General features: G+C 46.0%; 1 protein-coding gene across 1 annotated transcript in view; it reads left to right on the forward strand.

The window, feature by feature from the left end:
• The first annotated feature begins 1,418 nt into the window (after positions 1-1,418).
• The window catches only part of LOC141130612 (uncharacterized), a 106,178-nt gene continuing 80,625 nt past the window's right edge, over positions 1,419-26,971 (forward strand). The window contains 3 exon segments of the mRNA XM_073618152.1: positions 1,419-1,670; positions 11,985-12,148; positions 17,388-17,705. Of these exon segments, the coding sequence (XP_073474253.1) occupies positions 1,419-1,670; positions 11,985-12,148; positions 17,388-17,705 (734 nt within the window).

Consider the following 26,971-nt stretch of genomic DNA (forward strand, 5'->3'; position numbering starts at 1 on the left):
TGCATAAAGCAGAGGACTCAAAGAACACCCTTTACGCACACTTGAGCCAACCTCAAGACATGACGCTCCACCACTATGTGATAGTGCTTAAGCAAGATGATAGGTTGTCCAAGCACTAAGCTCAGCTTTGTGTGCTGGTGAGGTGGCATCCGATCTCCTCAAACCCTGGAGGGCAGGACGTTCCAAGGGACTGCGATGATGCTGGCAGGAGGTTGTTCATGACTTATAAGGAATGATCTGGCACCTTAGAGTACCTGCTGCCCACCATCGTTTTAACTGTTAATACCCCAGAAAAACACAACCCTTAATCTGTGCTATGAGGCTTATAGCCTAACACTAATAGTGTATGACTATGGTAAAGACATTTGAGTGTAAGCTCCTTTGGTGCAGAGACTGACGTGGGTCAGTGTTCTCTGTACAGCATTGCGGTATATGTCAGAGCTATATAAATGTATTATAATAATAATAGGAGTCATTTTCAACATTCTGATCACATTATAAACAGATTCTGTGTGATCTTCTCCAGCTGGAGATGGGATTATCTGTATTTATGTGGATAGTGTTGTAATTAGTCTTATTACCTTCCATCATCCTTCTTAGCGATCAGTACAGCGGAGGCTCCTGTCAATGCATCAGCATGAGCATGGCGATCAGACCCAGAGAGCGGAATCTGAGGATGGAGACCTCTGGACATATAAATCAATGTTCTTGTGGTTGATGTAGACGTTTCATTCCACATCTCTTTATCCCATGGTACCCTGAACAGCAAGGAATAAGTATTACACATTACACTCTGCCAATTACCATCAGTAATGAGGAGATAATTACACGGCACAATACAACAATTACACTTTACACAGCTTGTAATAAGATTTCCAGACTGCCAAATGTTTCCAGAATAATCACAGAACTCTCTTTGTAATAACATTTCTAAATGTTTATCATTTTTATTTTTTGTGTGAAATGTTTTTTTTTCTTTTGCAAGACTGACAATGGATTTGTTTTGTTTGGTACTAAATGTTCAGAGATAGCATTGTACATTTATATAGATCTGGCATATACCGCAGTGCTTACAATCTAATGTCCCCCACAGTCACACACTATTATTATTATACATTTATATACTGTAGCTCTGACATATGTCACAGCACTGTACACAGAGGACTAAGCCAGTCATATCAGTATCAGTTATTGGCTGAAAACCTTGAGATTGGCTGAGGTGAAGATCAGGGTTGTCCTTGAAGTTCTCTGCTCTATTCGTTTGCAATCTATCCTACATCGGGAGGTTAGAGAGTGAAACGTTGTGTGGAGTGCCTTTGGGCATTCCCGGTGAGCCCCCTCTGAGGGTAGTGGCCTATGCTGATGATGTGTCTGTCTTCATCTCTGAGACAGAGGAAGCAGAGTAGGTGGTCTCAGTGATGAAGCAGTATGTGAAGGCATCTGGCTCAAAGATCAATCTGGATAAGAGTGAGGTTTTCTGGATGGGAGAGAAAGGCGAGGGTTTTGAGCTTCCGAGCGCCTTCCCAGAGCCGGAAGTTAGAGATTTAGGCATCAAATTTGGTCCTGTCTATTACAGCTACTATAAGATGCCGATGCCAAGGTTGCCAGCTGGGAGGATTGGAAACTCTTACAGGGAAAGAATTGATCTGATTAAAACTTACCTGACCCTGGTATATTTGTATGTCAGCTTTGTCTGTGTTTTGCCAGTGTCTCTCTATGGAAGGTTCTACAGCTGTTTCTTCTAGCTGTTATGAGGGAAAAATGGAATCTCATCAAGAGGTCTGTTACTAACCTTCCCAGGTGGATGTGAGGGTTGATATTTTTCAGTCCTGGTTTAGGCCTTTTCTGTCAAGCTGGGAGAATGGTGGGCCAGTGAAAATCCTAGGGTTCCGACACAGTGAGCTTCATGCCTGAAAATGCTTTGTGACGGCGGAGGAAATTAAGTCTCTTCCTAGGAAGGCCCTGGAGAAGAGGATTGTTGAATCTGCTTTTAGCGAGCCACTTGCCTTGAGGGATTGTTCAGGCTCTGTTATGAGGGAGGGTCTGAGTTTCATTATTCTGGGGAGAATCCCTTTAAAGTTTGGGGATTTGGCCTGGCTCTCGTTCCATAGCAGACTCTATGTGAAGGGCAACTTGAAGCATCGCTCTGTGGAGAACCATGATTGTCCAAGAGTGGAGTGTGGCGGTGTGGAGGAGACGATAGACCATTTCTTGCTTCAGTGCCCCTTCAATATAGAAGTCTATAAGCGGGTGGGTGGGGCTCTGGGTATCCCTTTCCTTTCCCACTTTAGTTATGCTGAGTGGTCATATGGAGCCTTTCAAACTCACACAGTTTTTTGCATTTGAGAAATAGTTCTAGTTAGCTTAGTAGTCCGTTACCTCAAGTGGAATGCACGGTGTCAGGTTTCCACTCGGAAAAAAATCCTTCTTGCCAAGGTGGTGGTGCACAACATTCTGGATGAGGTTGGGAAGAACAGGTGGTGGCCGGGGGCCTGGACAAAGGTGTGGAGGAATGTCAGATTCCCGTAGCTGCTGTCTGTCAGTCTCTGGGTCTCTGGCCTTTCTTTCTGTCCTTTCACGCCCCCTAGCTTTATATAGCTCTGACATATACTGCAGCGCTGTACAGAGAACACTGAGCCAGTCACATCAGTCTCTGTACCAGAAGAGCTTACACTCTAAACCCCCCCCTTTCCCACAGTCAGACAGTTTAGCATTGCAGAAGCAGGTCAGGTGATGATTCTAATGAACTCCATGATGCATTACTTGCACCTAAACTCTTGGTATGAGTGGCAGTGACGTTCCTCCTATAGATGAAATGATTTTGGCTCCTCTAATAGCTGGCGGTATGACATCAGTGGGGTTGTGTTTGGATTCATGTAGACTTCTATGAGTGGTAAGTCATTGATTTGGCTAGCTGGATAAGAAATGTTCCTTCTCCTCACACAGAACTGTCATGTATAAATACAGTGCCTTGTGGCTCCTCTTGGAGTGGCTATGCGTCATTACCAGGAATTGGGGGGGATTGCATGCATCACACAGCGGGACATAAATCACAGACATACATTGTATCAGGATCTCCTATTCTCCTTCCAGATCTGTCACTGAGGACATAATGAGCAATAGAAGTAATTAGAGCCTGCCGGCAGCATGCACATCTTGGATTGAAGGGTCATGGTTTCAGAACGAATGACCCCAATCTGCTGTAACTTGTAAGGCTGGCTGGATAGTCTGTCAAAAACTGACACCACAGCATTTACTGCTGGAAAGTAAAAGTAACTTCATGAGATGTATTAATAAAATGTTTGCAGAGCTATTCTTCCTGTGAAACTCAATATACGTTTGTTCTGTGTAACTGGGGGCAAAATTTGGGTAAATTAAAAATTATTTTGGTTAAAAAATGTACCTGTTCCAACTTACATACACATTCAACCTAAGAACAAACCTACAGAACCTTCTTGTTTGTAACCCGGGGACTGCCTGTACATGTTATATATGCTGCACACTGAGTGAGTGTAATAGTTCTAGGCCCATTGTCTGCAAACCACCTTTTCTGGGGTCCCCCTTCATCACTCTCCACGCTTTCTCTTCTAGGGTCCTTCTTTGGCACTCTCCACTCCTCCTCTTTTGGGGTCCCCCATCGGCACTCTCCGCTCCTCCTCTTCTGGGGTCCCCCATCGGCACTCTCGGCTTCTCCTCTTCTGGGATTCCCCTATGGCACTCTCCACTCCTCCTCTTCTGGGTTCCCCCATTGGCAGTCTCCACTCCTCCTCTTCTGGGTTCCCCCATTGGCAGTCTCCACTCCTCCTTTTCTGGGGTCCCTCATTGGCACTTTCCGCTTCTCCTCTTCTAGGATCCCCCTACGGTACTCTCCACTCCTCCTCTTCTGGGATCCCTCTTCAGCGCTCTCCACTTCTCCTCTTCTAGGCTCCCCCATCGGCACTCTCCGCTCCTCCTCTTCTGGGATCCCTCTTCAGCACTCTCCACTCCTCCTCTTCTGGGTTCCCTCTTCAGCACTCTCTGCTCCTCCTCTTCTGGGGTCCCCCATTGGCACTCTCCACTCCTCCTCTTCTGGGATCCCTCTTCAGCACTCTCTGCTCCTCCTCTTCTGGGGTCCCCCATTGGCACTCTCCACTCCTCCTCTTCTGGGGTCCCTCATCAGCACTCTCCACTCCTCCTCTTCTGGGATCCCTCTTCAGAACTCTCTGCTCCTCCTCTTCTGGGCTCCCCCATCGGCACTCTCCGCTCCTCCTCTTCTGGGATCCATCTTCAGCACTCTCCACTCCTCCTCTTCTGGGATCCCTCTTCAGCACTCTCTGCTCCTCCTCTTCTGGGCTCCCCCATTGGCACTCTCCGCTCCTCCTCTTCTGGGATCCCTCTTCAGCACTCTCCACTCTTCCTCTTCTGGGGTCCTCCATTGGCATTCTCCACTCCTGCTTTTCTGGGGTCCCCCATTGGTACTCTCCACTTCTCCTCTTCTGGAGTCCCCCTTTGGCGATCACTGCTCCTCCTCTTCTGGGATCCCCTTTTGGCACTCTCCACTCCTCCTCTTCTGTGGTCTCTTGTCGGCACTTTCCGCCCCCCCTCCTCTAGGGTTCCCCTTTGGCACTCTACTCGCCTCCTTTTTTGGGGTCCCCCGTGGGCACTCTCCGCTCCTCCTCTTCTGGGGTTCAGAGTAAGCACTCTCCGATCCTCTTCTTCTAGGGTCCCCTGTTGGCACTCTCCACTCCTTCTCTTCTTGGGGCTCCAGTGGGCACTCTCCACTCCTCCTCTTCTGGGTTCCCCCATGGCACTCTGCACTCCTCCTCTTCCAGGTACCTCCGTTGGCACTCTCCGCTCCTCCTCTTCTGGGTTCCCCCGTTGGCACTCTGCACTCCTCCTCTTCCGGGTTCCTCCGTTGGCACTCTCTGCTCCTCCTCTTCTGGGGTCCCCCGTCGACGCTCTCCACTCTTCCTCTTCTGGGATCCCCTGTCGACGCACTTCACTCCTCCTCTTCTGGGGTCCCCCTTCAGCACTCTCCAGGCGCTCCCTACTCCCTCCTCACAGGATTTGATTGTTCTCCTGATGCTGCCTCTGTGTCCTTTGAGACAAGGAAGAGTGCCTCTGCAGTGGGGCACAGCGCTGGATCAACATAGGACTAATTTTAATACATAGTGCACATAGCAAACTAAATATCCTTATATCAGATGTTGGTGGACTATACCTTTAAGTGTCCCTACCAGTCAACTACGGCAAACCAAATTGGGGTTCCCTGCACTGGAAGGGGTAGTATACTCAGCTCCTTGGTGGCCCATGTCTCCTTCCTCCTCTCCCTTCAGGTGCTGCAGCTTCCATCAGACTCTTCAGTGTTTGTGAAGGGTTATAAATGTGACATTTTTGTTCTCCATTTAATAGTTAAAGCATGCAGCTGAGACCTCTGTTTTTATTAAATTGCTAAAGAGAGGTTGTGATTGGGTCCCCCCTTCTGTCCAGCAGGGCTGAATGCCGGCTAATCTTCCCTTTGTCTCTTGTTCGGCGTGTTATGATTAGACCGTGATTTCCTTTTTGAGCCGCTGATTTTTAATTATCCGAGTTTCAGAGCAGCGACATGCTCCCGTACAATAGCCCATCAGTTTTCATCTGTTTACCTCCGTTCTCCTGGGACTCCCAGACACGGCAGCACAAACATAATTACTCCGCAAGACGGTAAAGGGGGATGTAATTAATTTCCCTCGCTCGTTTTTTTTTTTCTTCCTCCTTTACAGGGTTTGGAAGTTCGGCATGAAACAGAATTTGAGTGGGACGCGGGTGGGTGGATTCTCATTTATGGTCACCCATCAATGCGTTTTATATGCTGGTAAACCAGATGTAAATATTATAATTGTAATTACGGGAGAGCATCTGGTGACTACATTCTGCCTTTCAGATCCGTGTTCCTTCACTTTACACTCTGGAATCTTTGGATTCCTCTTGGTGATTGGATTAGTAGGAGGAGAATGTATGGTGGTTGTACTCAACTCAACCCAACAGGTTCTTTTAGGTTCAACATGTTTTATATGCTGGTAGACCGGATGAAAATATTCTAATTGTAATTATGGGGGAAACATCTGGTGACTCTCTGCCTTTCAGATCCCTGTTCCTTCATTTTACATTCTGGAATCCTTGGATTCCTTCCGGTCAGGCATGGACCAGCCATAGGGCACACTTGGCATTTGTCCAGTGGACATTTGTCTAGTGGGCTGGGGCCACCAGGTCGCATGTCCTAACAAGAGTTGGCTAATGCAGGGGCCCCCAATCCCCAGGCTGTGGGCCAGCACCAGTCTGTTGGCGTGTTGATGACCGGGCCACAGAGCCGGAGGTAAGCAGCGACTGCGGTCTGGAAAGAACTAACACAGACCATGGTCGTTGCTCACCTTCCACTATGAGGCCACGACTGTGTCTCCTCTCCCTGCTTTCCTGCAGACAATTTCATTCTATCAGCAGAGCTTAGGGCAGGAGGAGCTGGAGATCTGCACAGAGAGCGGGAGGCTTTACACATAAACAAGTGGGTAAGCACCCGCTTGTTAATATGATCCAGGTCTGCGGCTCCTCCTGCCCCCTGCTCTGCTGGTAGAATGATATCATCGGTGGGGCGGGAGGCCCTGGAGAGGACACACAGGCTGAATCCTGCCTCTGCCCTGCTTAAGGAAAGACTGTGCATGGAAGGCAGAGAGTAAAAAGAGAGCACTGTGATTAGAGAGGAATGTGGAGGGGGGCATGATTGCAACGGGCACTGTGATGGGGAGCTGTTATTGCTAGGGGCACTGTAATGTAAAGGGGAACTGTGATATAAAGGGGACTGCACTGTAAAGGGGAATTGTAGTCATTAAAGTGCCCCTTTATAGTGCAGTCCCTTTTATATCACAGTGCCCCTTTACAATACAGTGCGGAGGACCGACTCCATGAATTTCCCATTGCCAACTACCCCGCGAATGCCTTCCCCCTCTAGAAAAATTGGCTGCTTAGTCTAAAATACCCAGGCCGGAGCCTGCTCCCGGTGATCAGCATAGTAGGAGGTGAATATATGGTGGCCGCACTTAACTCAACCGGTTCTTTTAGGTTCAACACATTTTTATGAGCTAGTAAACCAGTTGTACGTATTATAATTGTAATTTGGGGGGGGGACATCTGGGGACTCCTTTCTGCCTTCCAGCTCCGTGTTCCTTCACTTCACATTCTGGAATCCTTGGATTCCTCTAATGCCCCGTACACACGGTCAGATTTTCCGATGGAAAATGTCCGATCGGAGCATGTTGTCGGAAATTCCGACCGTGTGTGGGCTCCATCGGACATTTTCCATCAGATTTTCCGACACACAAAGTTTGAGAACAGGATATAAAATTTTCCGACAACAAATTCCGATCGTGTGTACACAAATCCGACGGACAAAGTGCCACGCATGCTCAGAATAAATAAAGAGATGAAAGCAATTGGCCACTACCCCGTTTATAGTCCCAACGTACGTGTTTTACGTCACCGCGTTCAGAACGATCGGATTTTCCGACAACTTTGTGTGACCGTGTGTATGCAAGACAAGTTTGAGCCAACATCCGTCGGTAAAAATCCTAGGATTTTGTTGTCGGAATGTCCGAACAAAGTCCGACCGTGTGTACGGGGCATTAGTGATTGACATCATAAAAGGGGAATATATGGTGGTCGTACTCAGTCTGAAAATCAAACAGGTTTTTTTAGGTTCAACGTGGTTTTATTTAATGGTAAATAAGTTGTAAATATTATAATTGTAATTACTGAGGGAACATCTGGTGACTAAATTGTGCCTTCCAGCTCCGTGTTCCTTCACTTTACAGTCTGAAATCTATGGATTCCTCCCGGTAATCCGCATGATAGGAGGTGAATGTATGTATATGGTGGTCATAGTCAACTCAACCTAACAGGTTCTTTTAGGTTCAACACATTTTTATTTGCTGGTAAAAATTGGGTGAAATGTGCAGCGCTTATGTGATCATATAAACCACAACAAATAATATGAGTACAAAAAACTTGACTAATAAATTATGTGCTCAAAAAATACTCCAAGCAGTCCTCTATTATGACATGTAATGTCTATAAATAGAGGAACTTGGACGTGTGATGTCCAAAAAAGTCAGTGACAAACTTCAATCATGTGTGGATATGATATAGTGACAGTCTTTAACTTCAAATATGTATGATGTAATAACAGTTGATAGTAGATCCACCACCAAGACACCAGAAGCTGCTTACCAGAGGGATTGAACTCAAGTAGGTGTACACCTAGTGAGTCAATCAAGCTTTGTGGTATAATATACCAAGGGGATCAGATGCTCTATCCAGATATGACCTCCAGATGGACCTCAGATGATGACCTCTAAGTCGAAATGTGTTGGGAGGATATGCTGAGACCACTGTCTTCCTCTTTCTTTTAATGGTGGGGCTGACTGCCTATATCTACTGAGTCCATCCATACCTTACACCTGTTCGGAGGTCCATCTGGAGGTCATATCTGGATAGAGCATCTGATCCACTTGGTATATTATACCACAAAGCTTGATTGACTCACTAGGTGTATACCTACTTGAGTTCAATCCCTCTGGTAAGCAGCTTCTGGTGTCTTTGGTGGTGGATATACTATCAACTGTTATTACATCATACATATTTGAAGTTAAAGACTGTCACTAGATCATATCCACATGTGGTTATCATCACACATGATTGAAGTTTGTCACTGACTTTTTTTGGACATCACACGTCCAAGTTCCTCTATTTATAGACATTATATGTCATAATAAAGGACTGCTTGGAGTATTTTTGAGCACATCATTTATTATTCATGTTTTTTGTACTCATATAATTTGTTATGGTTTATGTGATCACATAAGCGCTGCACATTTCACCCAATTTGTCATTTTTGCAACTTTATCCACTGCTGTGCTGGCTGCTTTAGTTTTTTCAATTTTTGTTTGATTTCTTTTATAGACAGCGCGGTATATATGTGTTTATAATTTACAGTATTATTTGCTGGTAAACCAGTTGTGAGTATTATAATTGTGATTACGGGGGGGAACATCTGGTGACTCCTTTCTGCCTTTCAGCTCCGTGTTCCTTCACTTTACCTTGGTGATTGGCATAGAGGTGTATACACTATATTGTGGTCATATCTGGCCTGAAACAGACTCTTTTAGGTTCAATACTTTCTATTTGCTGGTAAACCAGCTGTGAAAATTATAAATTTAATTACGGGGGAACATCTGGTGACTTCATTCTGCCTTCCAGCTCTGTGTTCCTTCACTTTACAATCTGGAGTCCTTTGATTCCTCTCGGTGATCGCCATAGTAGGAGGTGAATGTAAGGTGGTCATAGTCAGCCTGAAAATCCAACAGTTTTTTTTAGGTTCAACATGTTTTTGAAAATTGACAGTTTTAATGATTTTCAACAAAAAGGACAAGAAAATAGAAAACAAACAAGTGCAAACGGACAGTGCAATCACGTAAAAAAATCTTTTAAAAATTAAATAAATGGGACACGCAAGTCCCGCAGATGGGGATAATATATAACAACTTCAGATTCAACAATCTCAATCACAGCAGCAGTAATACTACAAAATCACAACTGTCTAATGCTATTGTAGCCCAGTGGGAAAGAGCGCTGAAATGAGCACATTGGCAAATATAAAAAAAACATACAATAGAGCAAGACAGAGGTAGAGAGAGAAGAAGGGGAGATAAGAAAGTAGTAAAGAATAGCCACCCACACCAGGACCCACCCCAGAAACCAGAGTCATCATCCACCCAGGACGTCGCCAAGTTAATAAGACTTCAGGTTGAAGGAGATTCGAACAAATCCATTTCCCAAACCCAATTATGAGCATCAAGAGTGTCATTTACTGAAGCAGTCAGGCCTTAAATCCATTTCACATCTCGGATCCTGGAGTGCAAATCAGCCATAGAAGGAGGATCTCGCTTATTCCACTTAAGGGCAATCAAGCATTGTGCAGCAGTTAAGACATGCGCTTGAAGCTTTCTAGCCGTTTTAGAGAAAGAGGGGGTTGGAAGGCCCAAAAGAAAAATTGTAGGATTGAAAGGCACCCAGGACACAAAGATTGGAATGGAGTAGGGAGTTGACCAACCACCAATAGGTGGTGATTAAAGGGCATGTCCAGAAAATATGATACAACGTACCCACATCTGCGTTGCAACACCAACACCGGCAATCGGCAGAGGGATATATGGAATGGAGCAGGTCTGGGGTTTGGTACCAATGATAGAGTATCTTATATTGATTCTCTTTGTAAAAGGTACAGATAGAGCTCTTAGAGGCCTGTGACCAAATAAATTGCCACGATTTCAAGGGTAACTCCTCGCCCAAGGCCTGCTCCCACTTACGCATATAGGTGTGCTGACTGAGGTCCGGATGGAGATGAGTCCATAATTCCATAAGAGTTGGTCAGTACCCGATATCATACCCCTAGGGGATGGGCCCTCCAAGCAGACTCTCAAATTCTGTCACAGGGGAGAACTGAGAGATTTGCAACTAAGGACTGTGCAAAATGTCGTATTTGCAAGTAACTATAAAAAGTCTGTCTAGGCAGGTTATTAGAGATGGGAAAGGTAGGGGAGGTAGTGAACTGGGTCCTAACTAGCACCAAGGGAGAGGAATATACATGGGCAACGGCTTGCAGAAAAGGGCCCCTGGTGCCAACACGGCGTAGAGTTGCAAACAAAAATGGCCAACCAAGCCTATCAAAGGCCTTTTCATCCAAACTGAGGAGTAGTGCCTCAGACTGAGTCCTATTCACCACATCTATAAGATCGATAGCTCTCCTGATATTTTCACCAGCTTGGTGATAAACCCCACCTGGTCCTTAGGAATTAGAGATGACAAAAGGTTATTTAGTCTATTTGCTAAAATTTTTGTGAAGATTTTGAGGTCAGAATTAAGAAGCGCAATCGGTCTGTAATTTGGGCACAGGGTATGATCCTTACCCGGTTTAGGGATCATCATAAGAGAGGAGGTTGCATGTCTCTCAGAATAGGAGAATAAGCTAGGATAGAGTTAAACAAAAAAGTGATGTAAGAGAGAAGGAGCGGAAGAAAGGTTTTATAAAAAAGGTACAGCAGACCGTCAGGTCCTGGAGATTTATTAGCTGGAAGAGATCATAGCAACTACCTCCTCCTCAGAAATAGAGGAGTTAAGACTGGCTAAGTCAAAGGGGGAAAAAGCAGGGAGGTCACTGTCCTCCAGGTAGGATTGTATGGCCTGGGAAAGATCCGGGGGTGGGGGGTTGTGTGGAACAATGGGATCATTATACAAATTAAAATAATAGTCATGGGAAATGTGTGCAATTTTAGAAGGATGAGAATGTAGGGTACCGGATGTGTCCCTAAGGAAAGTGGGAGAGGCCGCAATGGAGTGTTCGCAGAGTTGTCTAGCTAAGAGTGTGTGGGGCTTATTGGCCTTATCGTAATACGTTTGTCTCAGTCGGAGGAGGGCTTTCTCGACCTTTCCAATATCAATATCCCTTGACCCGGCTCTTGCTCTGACTATCTCCCTAAGAAGAGATAGTGCGGGGGAGGACAAAAACCGTTCTCCCAACTGCTGAAGTTTATCCACCAGCAACTGATGAGTTACCTTGGCGTTCCGCAGGTTCAACGTGTTTTTATTTGCTGGTAAACGAGTTGTAAATATTATAATTGCAATTACTGAGGAAACAGCTGAGTTCATCCAACTGTGTGCATAATGAAACTGAAGAGCAAAAACTGCACTCCATAAAGTCAGGTTGTTGAGTTTATTCAACGCATTGGGCGGCAAACACAGTCCCCAACCGAGGCCTCACCCTCTGACAAACTTCCATGCCCCAGTTGAAGTCCGTTGGGACAAAACGCGTCGGGCCTGCTTTACTTACTCCCCTCATTGCTTTTAAAAAAAAAAAATTATTCTGTGCTCACAACTTCTTTGTACTCATCTATTATTGATGTTTTGTTCTTTTTAAGATTAAACCCCTTTTTTTTGACACATTGCTTTTAAAAAAAGATTCAACTCATATATTATCGATGGAGAATTATCATAGTCCTGGGCCTTCGGCTAAATACATCTTGCTGACAAGTGGACCTATTGTGTTTGGAGTGACCACCTTCCAGGTTCCAGACGTGCTCAAGTAGGTACAACTCCCAACCTCCAGGCTTTCGGCCAATATGAGCTTGATTGACCCACCGCCGCTGGCAAGTGGGTCCACCTTGTCTGGTAAGAGTATTCATCTATATCCTTCCAATAGAGGATTTTCTGTTTTAACAGCTTCACAAGCCAGCTCTAATTCACCTTGCTGCACCATCACTACACTTATATACTGTACATACTGGTATATTCTACACCCTTCTAGACACAGAGTTGAGGATTCCGCCTACAGGTGGTAAACGAGCCTCCCCTGTTTTTAGTGAGGTGCATGTAATCTGAGGAGTTATCATGTGCTGTATACCCACTGACATCTATTAGACCCCTTTTCACACTGGGGCGAGGCCGTATTAGCACTAAAGCACCTCTCGTTTTAGTGGCGCTTCAGCGCTGTTTAAGCTGCACTTTTCGGCCGCTAGCGGGGCGCTTTTAACCCCAAAGGAGGGGTTAAAAACTTCCATGTTGCAGCACTGCTCATTCATTCCAATGGGCAGGGCGTTTTGGGAGCGCTAAATACAGCATTCCCAACTCGCCCCAAAGATGCTGTTTGCACAACTTTTCGGAACGTCCAGCAAGCGCACCGCCCCGGTGTGAAAGGGTTCTCATAGGCAGGTTTATTGCATTTATTGGTACACTCTTGGTTAGCATATTGTAGGCTAAGCCCTGGTGCGGGATTTAGCGGCGATATGTATTGGTTGTAGTTTTCTGTCGTATCTTACAATCTTTTTAGGATTATCACCTCTCGGTGTGATAGTTTATTATGCTTTGTACCCTTGAGATACCTGGTGCGCCCCCAGATCTGTCCCCAGCCCATCATTGCATTCATTTCCCAGTGTTTGGTTTTTGGACACAGCTGTAATATATATAATATATTGTTTACAACTAATACAAATAAAATAGACATGTTATATGTTTATATGTATATACTTATTGCTGTTTCTTTATTTAATTCAGAGAAATGGAAATAAGCTCCTGAAGAAGCATATTGGGAAACACGTAGAGCTTACCTAGCATTACAACATTCTATCCCAGCCACCACAGTCTATGACCCGGTGTCAATGACTGGAGTTGGATATATATAACAAGAGGACAAAATATTGGATTTTTAAAGGTGCCAAAACACAACAGCGATAAGCAATATATAAAAATATATGAACATTTTTATTTAGAAACATCTAATAACCAACAAGGTGTCATCATAAATACAATACATGGAACAGATGCAGCTGATTCTAATCTCTACGTGTTTCACCAAACGAAGGCTTCTTCAGGAAAACTTTTATCAGGCACTGCATACATGATCACTATGAATTGAAAATAACAACATTTAGACAAAACACACACAAAATTATATAATTTGACAATAGCATACATTTATATCACAATATTTTTGCCTATATCTCAAACGTGCAAAGGCCTGTGCATTATTCATAGGTCTCCATTACCTGAGCGTTAATAAGTATTTTACTTTTAAAATCCAATGGATATTTGGCTCCTGAACCACAGGGGTAGACAGATATGGATAATTGGTTAAATCACATATCTGTCTACCCCAGTGGTTCAGGAGCCAAATATCCATTGGATATTAACTACTTAAGGACCGAGACTCTTTTTGAGATTTGGTGTTTACAAGTTAAAATCATTTTTTTTGCTAAAAAATCACCTAGAAACACCCAAAATTATATATATTTTTTTTTTCATACACCCTAGAGAATAAAATGGCGGCTGTTGCAATACTTTCTCTCCCTATTTGCACAGCGGTCTCACAAGTGTAATTTTGATAAATTGATACCCAACATGTCACGCTTCAAAATTGCGCCCCTGCTCGTGCAATGGAGACAAACTTTGACCCTTAAAAATCTCCCTAGGGGACGTTTAAAAATTTCTACAGGTTACCGGTTTTGAGTTACAGAAGAGATCTAGTGCTAGAATTATTTCTCTCACGCTAACGATCGCGGCGATACCTCACATATGTGGTTTAGTTTTTGGAGAGAATGCCCTGGGGATTGTATGGTGAGAGTTTAATAGAATGCGTATAAAAAGAGTAAATAGGTATATCAAACAGTATCAAAATGTATTAAGGAGCGGGTAATTAAATGAGGAGTCGATAGCAACTGTCCAGTTTCAGGGGAGGTCTGCTCTCTAATGGGCGGCAAAAACAGCTGGTGTCTGAGTAGCCTAATGCCGCGTACACACGGGCGGACTTTTCGGCATCAACGGTCCGACGGTCTTTCCGACGGACTTTCGAAGGATTTTTGACGGACTTCCGACGGACTTTCGAACGACTTGCCTACACACGATCACACCAAAGTCCGACGGATTCGTACGTGATGACGTACACCAGACTAAAATAAGGAAGTTTATAGCCAGTAGCCAATAGCTGCCCTAGCGTCAGTTTTCCTCCGTCGTCAGGAGGGGGGGGCTGACGGGGGCTGGAGCCCCAAGTGTGCCCCCAAAAAGCCCCGGGTCTCAAAATCCCTAAATGCATTATTAGCCCCAAGCCGCGGCAACAGGGAACGATTTCCCACCAGTGCGGCCGAGTGACGTACAAAAAGTCCCGTCTCCGGGACCCGGCTCCTATGACGGACGTCACACTCTTCCAATGCCGAGACTGCGGGACGTGTGACGTCCATCATATGCGCTGCTGGGTCCAGGAGGAGGCGGGAATGACACTGCGGCCGCGCTGGGCACTGGGAGATCCCCTCTGAGCCATTCGCTCTGTGTAAATGGGCAGGAGGCTCTTCTATCCTGGCTCTGGCTGCCTGGTGCCTGCAGGGCTGTCTGAGTGGTGGGGAATGCCGGGGCCCAGGATGAGTGTACTCGCATACTACTTGTACTTGCAGGTCAGTCATGTATGTCAGGTAGGTCAGTGTATGTCAGGTAGATCAGTCATGTATGTCAGTCAAACGTACATTTTCGCCAGCACACCATGGATCAGCAATAAGTTGTCCAGAAAGGTTTTTAATGGAAACAAGTCACATCACAAAAGGGGTGCAACGTTTCGGGGCCGCGCAGGACCCCTTCCTCAGGCCTGAAATGTTGCACCCCTTTTGTGATGTGACTTTTTTCCATTAAAAACCTTTTTGGACAACTTTTTGCTGATCCATGGTGTGCTGGCGAAAATGTACGTTTGCTTGATGTTTCCAGAACCCAACTGGTAATCGCTGCAGCACCCAATATTTTTGTGCCTTTTAACTGGGAACGTGTGTGATTGGAATATCATATTGATGTATGTCAGTCAGGTCAGTCATGTATGTCAGTCAGTGTATGTCAGGTAGGTCAGTGTATGTCAGTCAGGTCAGTCATGTATGTCAGTCAGTGTATGTCAGGTAGGTCAGTGTATGTCAGGTAGATCAGTCATGTATGTCATTCAGTGTATGTCAGGTAGATCAGTCATGTATGTCAGTCAGTGTATGTCAGGTAGGTCAGTGTATGTCAGGTAGATCAGTCATGTATGTCAGTCAGTGTATGTCAGGTAGGTCAGTGTATGTCAGGTAGGTCAGTCATGTATGTCAGTCAGGTCAGTCATGTACGTTAGTCAGTGTATGTCAGGTAGGTCAGTCATGTATGTCAGTGTATGTCAGGTAGGTCAGTCATGTATGTCAGTGCATGTCAGGTAGGTCAGTCATGTATGTCAGTGTATGTCAGGTAGGTCAGTCATGTATGTCAGTCAGGTCAGTCATGTATGTCAGTGTATGTCAGGTAGGTCAGTGTATGTCAGGTAGATCAGTCATGTATGTCAAGTAGGTCAGTCATGTATGTCAGTGTATGTCAGGTAGGTCAGTCATGTATGTCAGTCAGGTCAGTCATGTATGTCAGTGTATGTCAGGTAGGTCAGTCATGTATGTCAGTCAGGTCAGTCATGTATGTCAGTGTATGTCAGGTAGGTCAGTCATGTATGTCAGTCAGGTCAGTCATGTATGTCAGTGTATGTCAGGTAGGTCAGTCATGTATGTCAGTCAGGTCAGTCATGTATGTCAGTGTATGTCAGGTAGGTCAGTCATGTATGTCAGTGTATGTCAGGTAGGTCAGTCATGTATGTCAGTCAGGTCAGTCATGTATGTCAGTGTATGTCAGGTAGGTCAGTGTATGTCAGGTAGATCAGTCATGTATGTCAGTCAGGTCAGTCATGTATGTCAGTGTATGTCAGGTAGGTCAGTCATGTATGTCAGTCAGGTCAGTCATGTATGTCAGTGTATGTCAGGTAGGTCAGTGTATGTCAGGTAGATCAGTCATGTATGTCAGTCAGGTCCCTGCCCCCTCAAGTACTGGAGGTGCACATAGATCCGGCCGGGAGATATATTATAATTCACGCCTGCATTTATGGTAGAAACGTGGTTCTAGTGGGACTGTACCTGCCACCCCCGGCGCCATTTCCCATCCTGAATGATAATATGCAAATTGCTTTAGGCTATGGCAATCATTCTCATGGGAGATTTTAATATGGTTCCCTGCCCAGGTCTGGACAGATTGTGGGGGTGTCCCGGGGTGAGTCTGCCCTTGCACAATGGGCATCACCTATGCCTTAACAGATGTCTGGCGTTACTTACACCCTGACACTAGGGAGTTTACGTGTCACTCAACTACCTACAAGACCTTGTCACGGTTAGACCTGGCCTACGCTTCTCTAGCGGCTCTCCACTGGGTCGCTGAGGCACATATACTCCCCTGCGGCGTGTCTGATGATGCCCCCCCCTTAGTCTGACCATATCCCTCTCTGACCCCCCTGGTCTTAGACTTTGTCGTTTATCTGGGTTCTGGGCATCAGATGACAGATAGCAGAATCCCTATCCACATATTAGAATGTAAATGGGGATACAGAGTCTCCTCTGGTGCAAAGGGACTCCTTTAAGGCGTGGATCAGGGGTGCTTATATTTCCCACATTGCGACGCTTCAGAGGGCATTTTCCCTTTCATTGGAGCGTCTGGAGGCTGAGATGACAGAGTTAGAGGCAGAGTATGTATTGTCTCCATCCTCGGATAGGTATAAATCCTGGCAGCGTGCTCTGAGACAACTTTCCCTTCTCCGTGTGGAGAACACTAAGAAGGCCATATTATACATCCGGCAGAGAATTTGTGACTATGGCGACAAGAACAGTCACATGTTGGCCTGGTTGGCTAGGACCCAAAGCCCCACGACTCATATTGTGAGTGTACGGGATGCAAATGGGCTCCCCCTTGTAGCTCCAGAAAGTATAAATAACTGTTTTTTTGCAATTTTTCAGTGACCTGTATAAGTCCAGGGTTACTTACTCATTGACTGACTTAACTAACTTTCTGGACTCACTTGCACTTCTAATGTTGGCCATAGCCGGCAGGGAACAATTAGATGAGGACATCTCCCTGGAGGAGATTCAGACGGCTATAGGGCGACTGCAGACGGGTAAGACCCCTGGTTTTGTTGGTCTCCCGACCAAATTCTCCTCTAACTTTGCCGAACTTGTAGTCCCTAAACTTACAGCCCTGTTTTCTGAGTTGTCATCTCTCGACATGCTTCCCAAGTCCTTGGAGGAGGCAGTTGTTGTCTTAATCCCTAAACTCCGGTAAGGATAGTCAGGATTGCGCCTCTTATAGGCTGATCTCGCTTCTAAACATTGATACAAAGATCTTGGCGAAGGTCCTGGCCAACCGTCTCTCTACCATTATAGAGGACTTGATTCATATTGACCAGACAGGGTTCATGCCGGGCAAGGGAACAGACATTAACCTACGACGCCTCATGAGATGCTATGGGTTTGGCCCTAAATACCTTCAATGGCTCCAAATTCTTTACCGAGCCCCCAGAGCGTGGGTACGTACTAATGACCGGTTGTCAGAAACATTCGCTCTTTACAGAGGTACGCGCCAGGGTTGCCCCTTGTATCCCCTGGAATCCCTGGCGATCTTAATCAGGGAATCTCCTGAGGTCCGTGACTTACGGGTGGCACGCTTGGAGGAGAAGCTGTCCCTATATGCGGACGATGCTCTACTTTACTGATGCGGGTCCGTCACTGTTAGCAGCCCTACAGATTTTTGATAGGTTTGGCATATTCTCAGGCATAAAGATCAATTGGTCCAAATCCATCCTCTTTCCAATTGATGATCGGGCAGTTAGCATGGGCTCCCCTACTCCGCTACGATGGGTGGAGGAGTTCAGATATCTAGGGATACAGGTGACCAGGAAGACAACAAACTTTATTGACCGAAATATCCAACCACTGCTCACCTTGCTTAAAGCGAGCTGTTCATCCTGAGCTCCCGCTGAATCTACTAGGCCGCATAAACTTGGTCAAGATGGTGCTCCTCCCGCGATTTAACTATATGTTTCGCAACTGCCCAGCTCTGGTACCTACTGTTTTTTTTTTAGGGAGATAGATCGTTGTCTAAGCACCTTTATTTGGAATGGGGCCTCTCCCCGTCTGGCCAAATCTACTCTGTCCTTTCGTGTCTATTTTTGGGCGGCGATCTTGGTCTCAGCATATTGGTAGTTTCAAAGCTCCAGATCTAACGCGGCCACTTGTCTGGAGGTGACGTTTTTGGGATCCTTAATGGATCTCCGTAACTTAATTTATAGAGGACCGTGAGCATACCCCTTTATGCTGGGACCAAAGCATACCACCTGGAGAGTGTGGAAGGCTGCGACGAGACCGGGTCAGCTGTCACCTGCTCAGCCCCTGTGGGGAAACCCATGTCTTTCCCATTTTCGTACTGTCCCTGATCCTCACATGTGGGCACACTACGGGGTTAAAACCGTGGAGGATATTATGTCTGCTGGCATTCTTTTGAACTTTTCTCAAATGTCTCAGAGATTCGGCCTGCCAGGTTGCATGTTGTTTCGGTACCATCAACTGCATCATGCAGCTAGAGCTCAGTTTCCTCAATCTCCAACCCTCAAAATGGATCCTATTGAAGGCCTATTGACCCCAGGTGAGCTGGATAAGCCCTTGTCCACCCTATATGGTGCTCTCCTTTGTACTGATTCAGCCAAAATTGAAAAACTATGGGAGTACTGGTATGCCGCGTACACACGGCCGGACTTTACGGCATACTTGGTCTGGCGAACCTGAGTCCGTCGGACAATTTGATCGCGTGTGGGCTCCAGCAGACTTTTTTTTCTCAAAAGTTTGACGGACCTAGAAATGAAACATGTTTCAAATCTGTCCGACGGACTCGAGCCTGGTCGAAAAGTACGCTCTTCTGTATGCTAGTCCGACGGACAAAAACCGACGCTAGGGCAGCTATTGGCTACTGGCTATGAACTTCCTTGTTTTAGTCCGGTCGTATGTCATCACGTATGAATCCGTCGGACTTTGGTTGATCGTGTGTAGGCAAGTCCGTTCATTCAAAAAGTCCGTCATAAAGTCCGTTGAAAAGTACGCCGGACAAAGTCTGCCGTAAAGTCCGCTCGTGTGTACGCGGCAGTAGGGAGACATTCCCTCTTTGGATAGGGAGGCATGGGAGGATTGCTTGGAGCAGGGCTCTAGACTTGTTATTTCATCTAAGGACAAACTAATTCAAGTTAAATATTCTCCATCGGGTATACTACACCCCCCTAAGGCTTCAACGGATGTTCCCGGAACTTGACCCCATTTGTCCTCGCTGTAGCCTCCACCCAGGTTCCTACATGCATTTAGTTCTGGGAGTGCCCCTCTGTGGTGTCATATTGGCAGGCTGTATTTGCCGAAATTAATCTGAGATTACAACTTGATCTAACACCCACCCTATCTCTAGCCTTATTAGGGATTCCAGAAGAACGATCCCACCACTCTAAGCTCCTTATAGCATATCTTCTGTATTATGCAAAAAAAGGCGATCCAATCAGAATGGGTTTCTTCAACTCCAGATAATGTTTCCACTTGGGAGAGGATGGTGGATGAGGCTTTTTGTTGCATTTACAATACATGGTGTTGGCACACTTTCTCATCTTCAGTCATACTGTAATGTACCTTTCTTTTCAAACAAAGCACATTTTTATTGTAAAAAAAAAAAAATCATAACGGAAGAACGGCCTCGTTGATCGCCTACGTTGTCCAGCAAATGAGGAGAAACTCATAGCGGACAAGTGATGGATCCAAGCCAGGGATACCGGACGCCCGCGTTGGATGCTCCCCCCTTTGTTGTTCTCCCATGAATACACTTAGAGGCTGGAGAAGTCTCGGCTCGCTCGGCGACATTTCCATCACCCCGTCCAGCATTGCTGAGGGATCTTCCTCGTATGGCGGCTCAGCAGGCAATCCGCTCTGGTAATTTATGGGTGGTCTCTGCATACAGCCGGGCGCTCTCCATCAACTTGCTCATGTTTGTAAAGTAGGGCAGCTGACAGAATGCGGGCTGGGGTCGCACACATATGGAGGAGAAAATTGCGCGGCTTCTCGTGACGGCGCATTAATATGTCGGGGGGGGGCTGGAATTGGATGTGGCGGAATGAGCTGCGAGTCCCGCAGATGCTTCGTCTCATCTGCTGCCAGCCATCGGCCGCACCAATCTCACTTTAATCAAAGTCCCCCCCCCTCCCCCACCTCTCCGCTGCCTGATTACATGCAAGAAGAGGGGTCAGCTGGCTGGCTGGGTGTCGTCTGCCTCCATAACACCGACGTCTCTTTCCAGGAGAGAGCGCGCCAAACACCCGCCAATGCTGGTCACATGGGGGGGGGGGGACATTAACCCCTCGCTCCCAGGACTGGGCTGGAAAGGATTGTCACATCCCAGGGGATCTCCTAGAACCTGGAAATCAGTTTTTTTTTTTTTGCTGAATTGTGGCAGTTTTTAGCTGCAAGAACTTTTTCCCCTTTCACACGCGTGTGACTCCCAAGGCGTGTGATTTCCATTGTGACTTTACACTGCAACTTTGGATGTGGGTGTGACTCGGATGCAACTTTGGCTGTTGATTTCGGCTTTGACTGTTTCATTGATCACATTAAGATGCAACTTTCATGCGACTTTTGAGAGTTTACAATGCAGTCCATGGCACTCAAGTCACATCAAAGCAGTGCAGGAACCTTTTTAACCCCTTCAATACCGGGCACTTTTACCCCTCTTCCTGCCCAGGCCAGTTTTCAGCTTTCAGTGATCTCACGCTTTGAATGACAATTGCGCGGTCATACAACACTGTACTTATAATTTTTATCATTTTTTACACACAAATAGAGCTTTCTTTTGGTGGTATTTAATCATCACCACTGGGGTTTTATATTTTTTGATAAACAAACTGAAAATTTTGAAAAGAATAACTAATTTTTCTCATTCACTGATGGGCACTGATGAGGTGGCACTGATAGACACTGATAGATGGCACTGATGGGCACTGATGGGGAGGCAATGATAGATGGCACTGATGGGGAGGCAATGATAGATGGCACTGATGGGCACTGATGAGGAGGCAATGATAGATGGCACTGATGAGGAGGCAATGATAAACTGCACTGATGGGCACTGATAGGTGGCACTGATGGGCACTGATAGGCAGCACTGATGGGCACTAATGGGGAGGCAATGGTAGACGGCACTGATGGGGAGGCAATGATAGATGGCACTGATGGGCACTGATGAGGAGGCAATGATAGATGGCATTGATGGGCACTGATGAGGAGGCAATGATAGATGGCACTGATGGGCACTGATGAGGAGGCAATGATAGATGGCTCTGATAGGCACTGATGAGGAGGCAATGATAGACTGCACTGATGGGCACTGATGGGGAGGCAATGATGGATGGCACTGATTGGCACTGATGAGGAGGCAATGATAGGTGGCACTGATGGGCACTGATGGGGAGGCAATGGTAGATGGCACTGATGGGCACTGATGAGGAGGCAATGATAGACTGCACTGATGGGCACTGATGGGGAGGCAATGGTAGACGGCACTGATGGGGAGGCAATGGTAGACGGCACTGATGGGGAGGCAATGATAGATGGCATTGATGGGCACTGATGAGGAGGCAATGATAGATGGCACTGATGGGCACTGATGAGGGGGCAATGATAGATGGCTCTGATAGGCACTGATGAGGAGGCAATGATAGACTGCACTGATGGGCACTGATGGGGAGGCAATGATGGATGGCACTGATTGGCACTGATGAGGAGGCAATGATAGGTGGCACTGATGGGCACTGATGGGGAGGCAATGGTAGATGGCACTGATGGGCACTGATGAGGAGGCAATGATAGACTGCACTGATGGGCACTGATGGGCAGGCAATGGTAGACGGCACTGATGGGGAGGCAATGGTAGACGGCACTGATGGGCACTGATGAGGAGGCAATGATAGACTGCACTGATGGGCACTGATGGGGAGGCAATGGTAGACGGCACTGATGGGGAGGCAATGGTAGACGGCACTGATGAGGAGGCAATGATAGATGGCACTGATGAGGAGGCAATGATAAACTGCACTGATAGGTGGCACTGATAGCCAGCACTGATGGGCACTAATGGGGAGGCAATGGTAGATGGCACTGATGGGCACTGATGAAGAGGCAATGATAGATGGCACTGATGAGCAGGCAATGATAGATGGCATTGATGGGCACTGATGAGGAGGCAATGATAGACTGCACTGATGGGCACTGATAGGTGGCACTGATGGGCACTGATAGGCAGCACTGATGGACACTGATGGGGAGGCAATGGTAGACGGCACTGATGGGGAGGCAATGATAGATGGCACTGATGGGCACTGATGAGGAGGCAATTATAGATGGTACTGATGGGGAGGCAATGATAGACTGCACTGATGGGTACTGATAGATGGTACTAATGGGCACTGATAGGCAGCACTGATGGGCACTGATGGGGAAGCAATGGTAGATGGCACTGATGGCCACTGATGGGGAGGAAATGATAGATGGCACTGATGGGAAGGCAATGATAGACTGCACTGATGGGCACTGATAGGCGGCACTGATGGGCAGGCAATGATAGACTGCACTGATGGGCACTGATAGGCAGCACTGATGGGCACTGATGGTGGGGGGTGGGGCAATGATAGATGGCCACTAATGGGGAGGAAATGATAGACGCACTGATGGGCACTGATAGGCAGCACTGATGGGCATGTATGGTGGGGGGTGGGGCAATGATAGATGGCCACTAATGGGGAGGAAATGATAGACGCACTGATGGGCACTGATAGGCAGCACTGATGGGCATGTATGGTGGGGGGTGGGGCAATGATAGATGGCCACTAATGGGGAGGAAATGATAGACGCACTGATGGGCACTGATAGATGGGCACTTATAGACTTCACTGATGGGCACTGATGGGGGGGCAATGATAGACGGCACTGATGGCCACTAATGGGGAGGAAATGATAGATGCACTGATGGGCACTGATAGATGGGCACTTATAGGCAGCACTGATGGGCACTGACTGGCACTGATGGGGCTGCACTCAGTGTGCATGTCCCCTGTCACAATTGCCGATTATGGGCTCTCCTCTCCTCACGCTGTGACAGTGCATGAGGCATAGGCATGCACAGGGGGTTTGCCAGGTGTGCCTGGGCACACCTTAAACACTATGGGGTTGATTTACTAAAACGAGAGAGTGCAAAATCTGGTGCAGCTGTGAATGGCAGCCAATCAGCTACTACATAGTTACATACATAGTTACATAGTAGGTGAGGTTGAAAAAAGACACAAGTCCATCAAGTCCAACCTATGTGTGTGATTATGTGTCAGTATTACATTGTATATCCCTGTATGTTGCGGTCATTCAGGTGCTTATCTAATAGTTTCTTGAAACTATCAAGCTATGAAGCTTTCACCCCCTAATGACAAATGCGTGGTCATGAAACACTGTACCCATGTAAAATTTGTATCATATTTTTTTAGACAGATAGAGCTTTCTTTTGGTGGTATTTATTCACCACAGGAATCTTCATTGATGGGCACTGGTGAGGCTGCGCTGATGGGCACTGATAAGCTGCACTGATAGGCTGCACTGATGGGCATTGATGAGGCTGCACTGATGGGCACTGATGGGCACTAATAAACTGCACTGATGGGCACTGATGAGGTGGTACTGATGGGCACTGATAGGTGGCACTGATAAGCTGCACTGATTGGCACTTAAATCCAACCCCTTAAAGCCTAAAATGCATTTATATTGGTAAACAGGCAGCCAATCTTAGAGATGGGCCAATAGGAATAAGGGGAGGGGGAATGGGCAAGTTCCAATATTACCTGTAAGTGTTTGAGCTTTGTCAGTTTAAACTAACCCATCATTCAGGCATATTACATAGTTACATAGTAGGTGAGGTTGAAAAAAGACACAAGTCCATCAAGTCCAACCTATGTGTGTGATTATGTGTCAGTATTACATTACATATCCGTGTATATTGCGGTAATTCAGGTGATTATCTAATAGTTTCTTGAAGCTATCAATGCTCCCCGCTGAGACCACCGCCTGTGGAAGGGAATTCCACATCCTTGCCACTCTTACAGTAAAGAACCCTCTACGTAGTTTAAGGTTAAACCTCTTTTCTTCTAATTGTAATGAGTGGCCACGAGTCTTATTAAACTCTCTTCTGCAAAAAAGTTTTATCCCTATTGTGGGGTCACCAGTACAGTATTTGTAAATTGAAATCATATCCCCTCTCAAGCGTCTCTTCTCCAGAGAGAATAAGTTCAGTGCTCGCAACCTTTCCTCATAACTAAGATCCTCCAGACCCTTTATTAGCTTTGTTGCCCTTCTTTGTACTCGCTCCATTTCCAGTACGTCCCTCCTGAGGACTGGTGCCCAGAACTGGACAGCATACTCCAGGTGCGGGCGGACCAGAGTCTTGTAGAGCGGGAGAATTATCGTTTTATCTCTGCAGTTGATCCCCCTTTTAATACATGCCAATATTCTGTTTGCTTTATTAGCAGCAGCTTGGCATTGCATGCCATTGCTGAGCCTATCATCCACTAGGACCCCCAGGTCCTTTTCCATCCTAGATTCCCCCAGAGGTTCTCCCCCAGTGTATAGATTGTATTCATATTTTTGACACCCAAATGCATTATTTTACATTTTTCTACATTGAACCTCATTTGCCATGTAGTCGCCCACCCCATTCATTTGTTCAGGTCTTTTTGCAAGATTTCCACATCCTGCGGAGAAGTTATTGCCCTGCTTAGCTTAGTATCGTCTGCAAATACAGAGATTGAACTGTTTATCCCATCCTCCAGGTCGTTTATGAACAAATTAAATAGGATTGGTCCCAGCACAGAACCCTGGGGGACCCCACTACCCACCCCTGACCATTCTGAGTACTCCCCATTTATCACCACCCTCTGAACACGCCCTTGTAGCCAGTTTTCAATCCATGTACTCACCCTATGGTCCATGCCAACGCACCTTATTTTGTACAGTAAACGTTTATGGGGAACTGTGTCAAATGCTTTTGCAAAATCCAGATACACCACGTCTACAGGCCTTCCTTTATCTAGATGGCAACTCACCTCCTCATAGAAGGTTAATAGATTGGTTTGGCAAGAACGATTCTTCATGAATCCATGCTGATTACTGCTAATGATATCATTCTTATTACTAAAATCTTGTATATAGTCCCTTATCATCCCCTCCAAGAGTTTACATACTATTGATGTTAGGCTAACTGGTCTGTAATTCCCAGGGATGTTTTTTGGGCCCTTTTTAAATATTGGTGCTACATTGGCTTTTCTCCAATCAGCTGGTACCATTCCAGTCAATAGACTGTCTGTAAAAATTAGGAACAACGGTCTGGCAATCACCTGACTGAGTTCCCTAAGTACCCTCGGATGCAAGCCATCTGGTCCCGGTGATTTATTAATGTTAAGTTTCTCAAGTCTAATTTTAATTCCGTCCTCTGTTAACCATGTAGGTGCTTCCTGTGTTGTGTCATGAGGATAAACACTGCAGTTTTGGTTACTGAAGCCCCCCGATTCACTCGTGAAGACTGAGGAGAAGAATAAATTCAATACCTTTGCCATCTCCCCATCCTTTGTAACCAGATGTCCTTCCTCATTCTTTATGGGGCCAATATGGTCTGTCCTCCCTTTTTTACTGTTTACATATTTAAAGAATTTCTTGGGATTTTTTTTGCTCTCCTCCGCTATGTGTCTTTCATGTTCTATCTTAGCCATCCTAATTGCACCCTTACATTTCTTATTGCATTCTTTATAAAGTCTGAATGGTGAGGATGATCCCTCAACCTTGTATTTTTTGAAGGCCTTCTCCTTTGCTTTTATATGCATTTTTACATTGGAGTTAAGCCATCCAGGATGTTTGTTCGCTCTTTTAAATTTATTACCCAATGGGATACATTGGCTAATGCCCTTATTTAATATGCTCTTAAAGCAAACCCATCTCTCCTCTGTATTCTTTGTTCCTAATATTTTATCCCAATTTATGCCTTTTAGCAAGGTTTGTAGTTTAGGGAAGTTGGCTCTTTTGAAATTCAGTGTCTTTGTGTTCCCTTCATGTCTCCTATTTGTGTGATTTATACTGAAACTAATTGACCTGTGATCGCTGTTACCTAAATTGCCCCGTATTTCCACATCTGTTATCAGGTCTGTATTGTTGGTAATCAGTAGATCTAGTAATGTTTTATTTCTAGTTGGTGCGTCTACCATCTGACCCATAAAATTGTCCTGCAAGACATTAAGGAACTGGCGAGCCTTAAATGAATGCGCGGTTCCCTCCGCCCAGTCTATGTCTGGATAATTAAAATCCCCCATTATGATAACACTTCCCATCCTTGCTGCTAATCCAATTTGTGATAGGAGATCCGTCTCCACTTCCTCCCTCAGGTTAGGGGGCCTATAGCATACTCCCAGTATTATTTTCCCCTTAGCTTCATCCCTTTG

This window comes from Aquarana catesbeiana, linkage group LG01 (genome assembly GCF_042186555.1).
Source record: "Aquarana catesbeiana isolate 2022-GZ linkage group LG01, ASM4218655v1, whole genome shotgun sequence".
Classification (NCBI taxonomy): domain Eukaryota; kingdom Metazoa; phylum Chordata; class Amphibia; order Anura; family Ranidae; genus Aquarana; species Aquarana catesbeiana.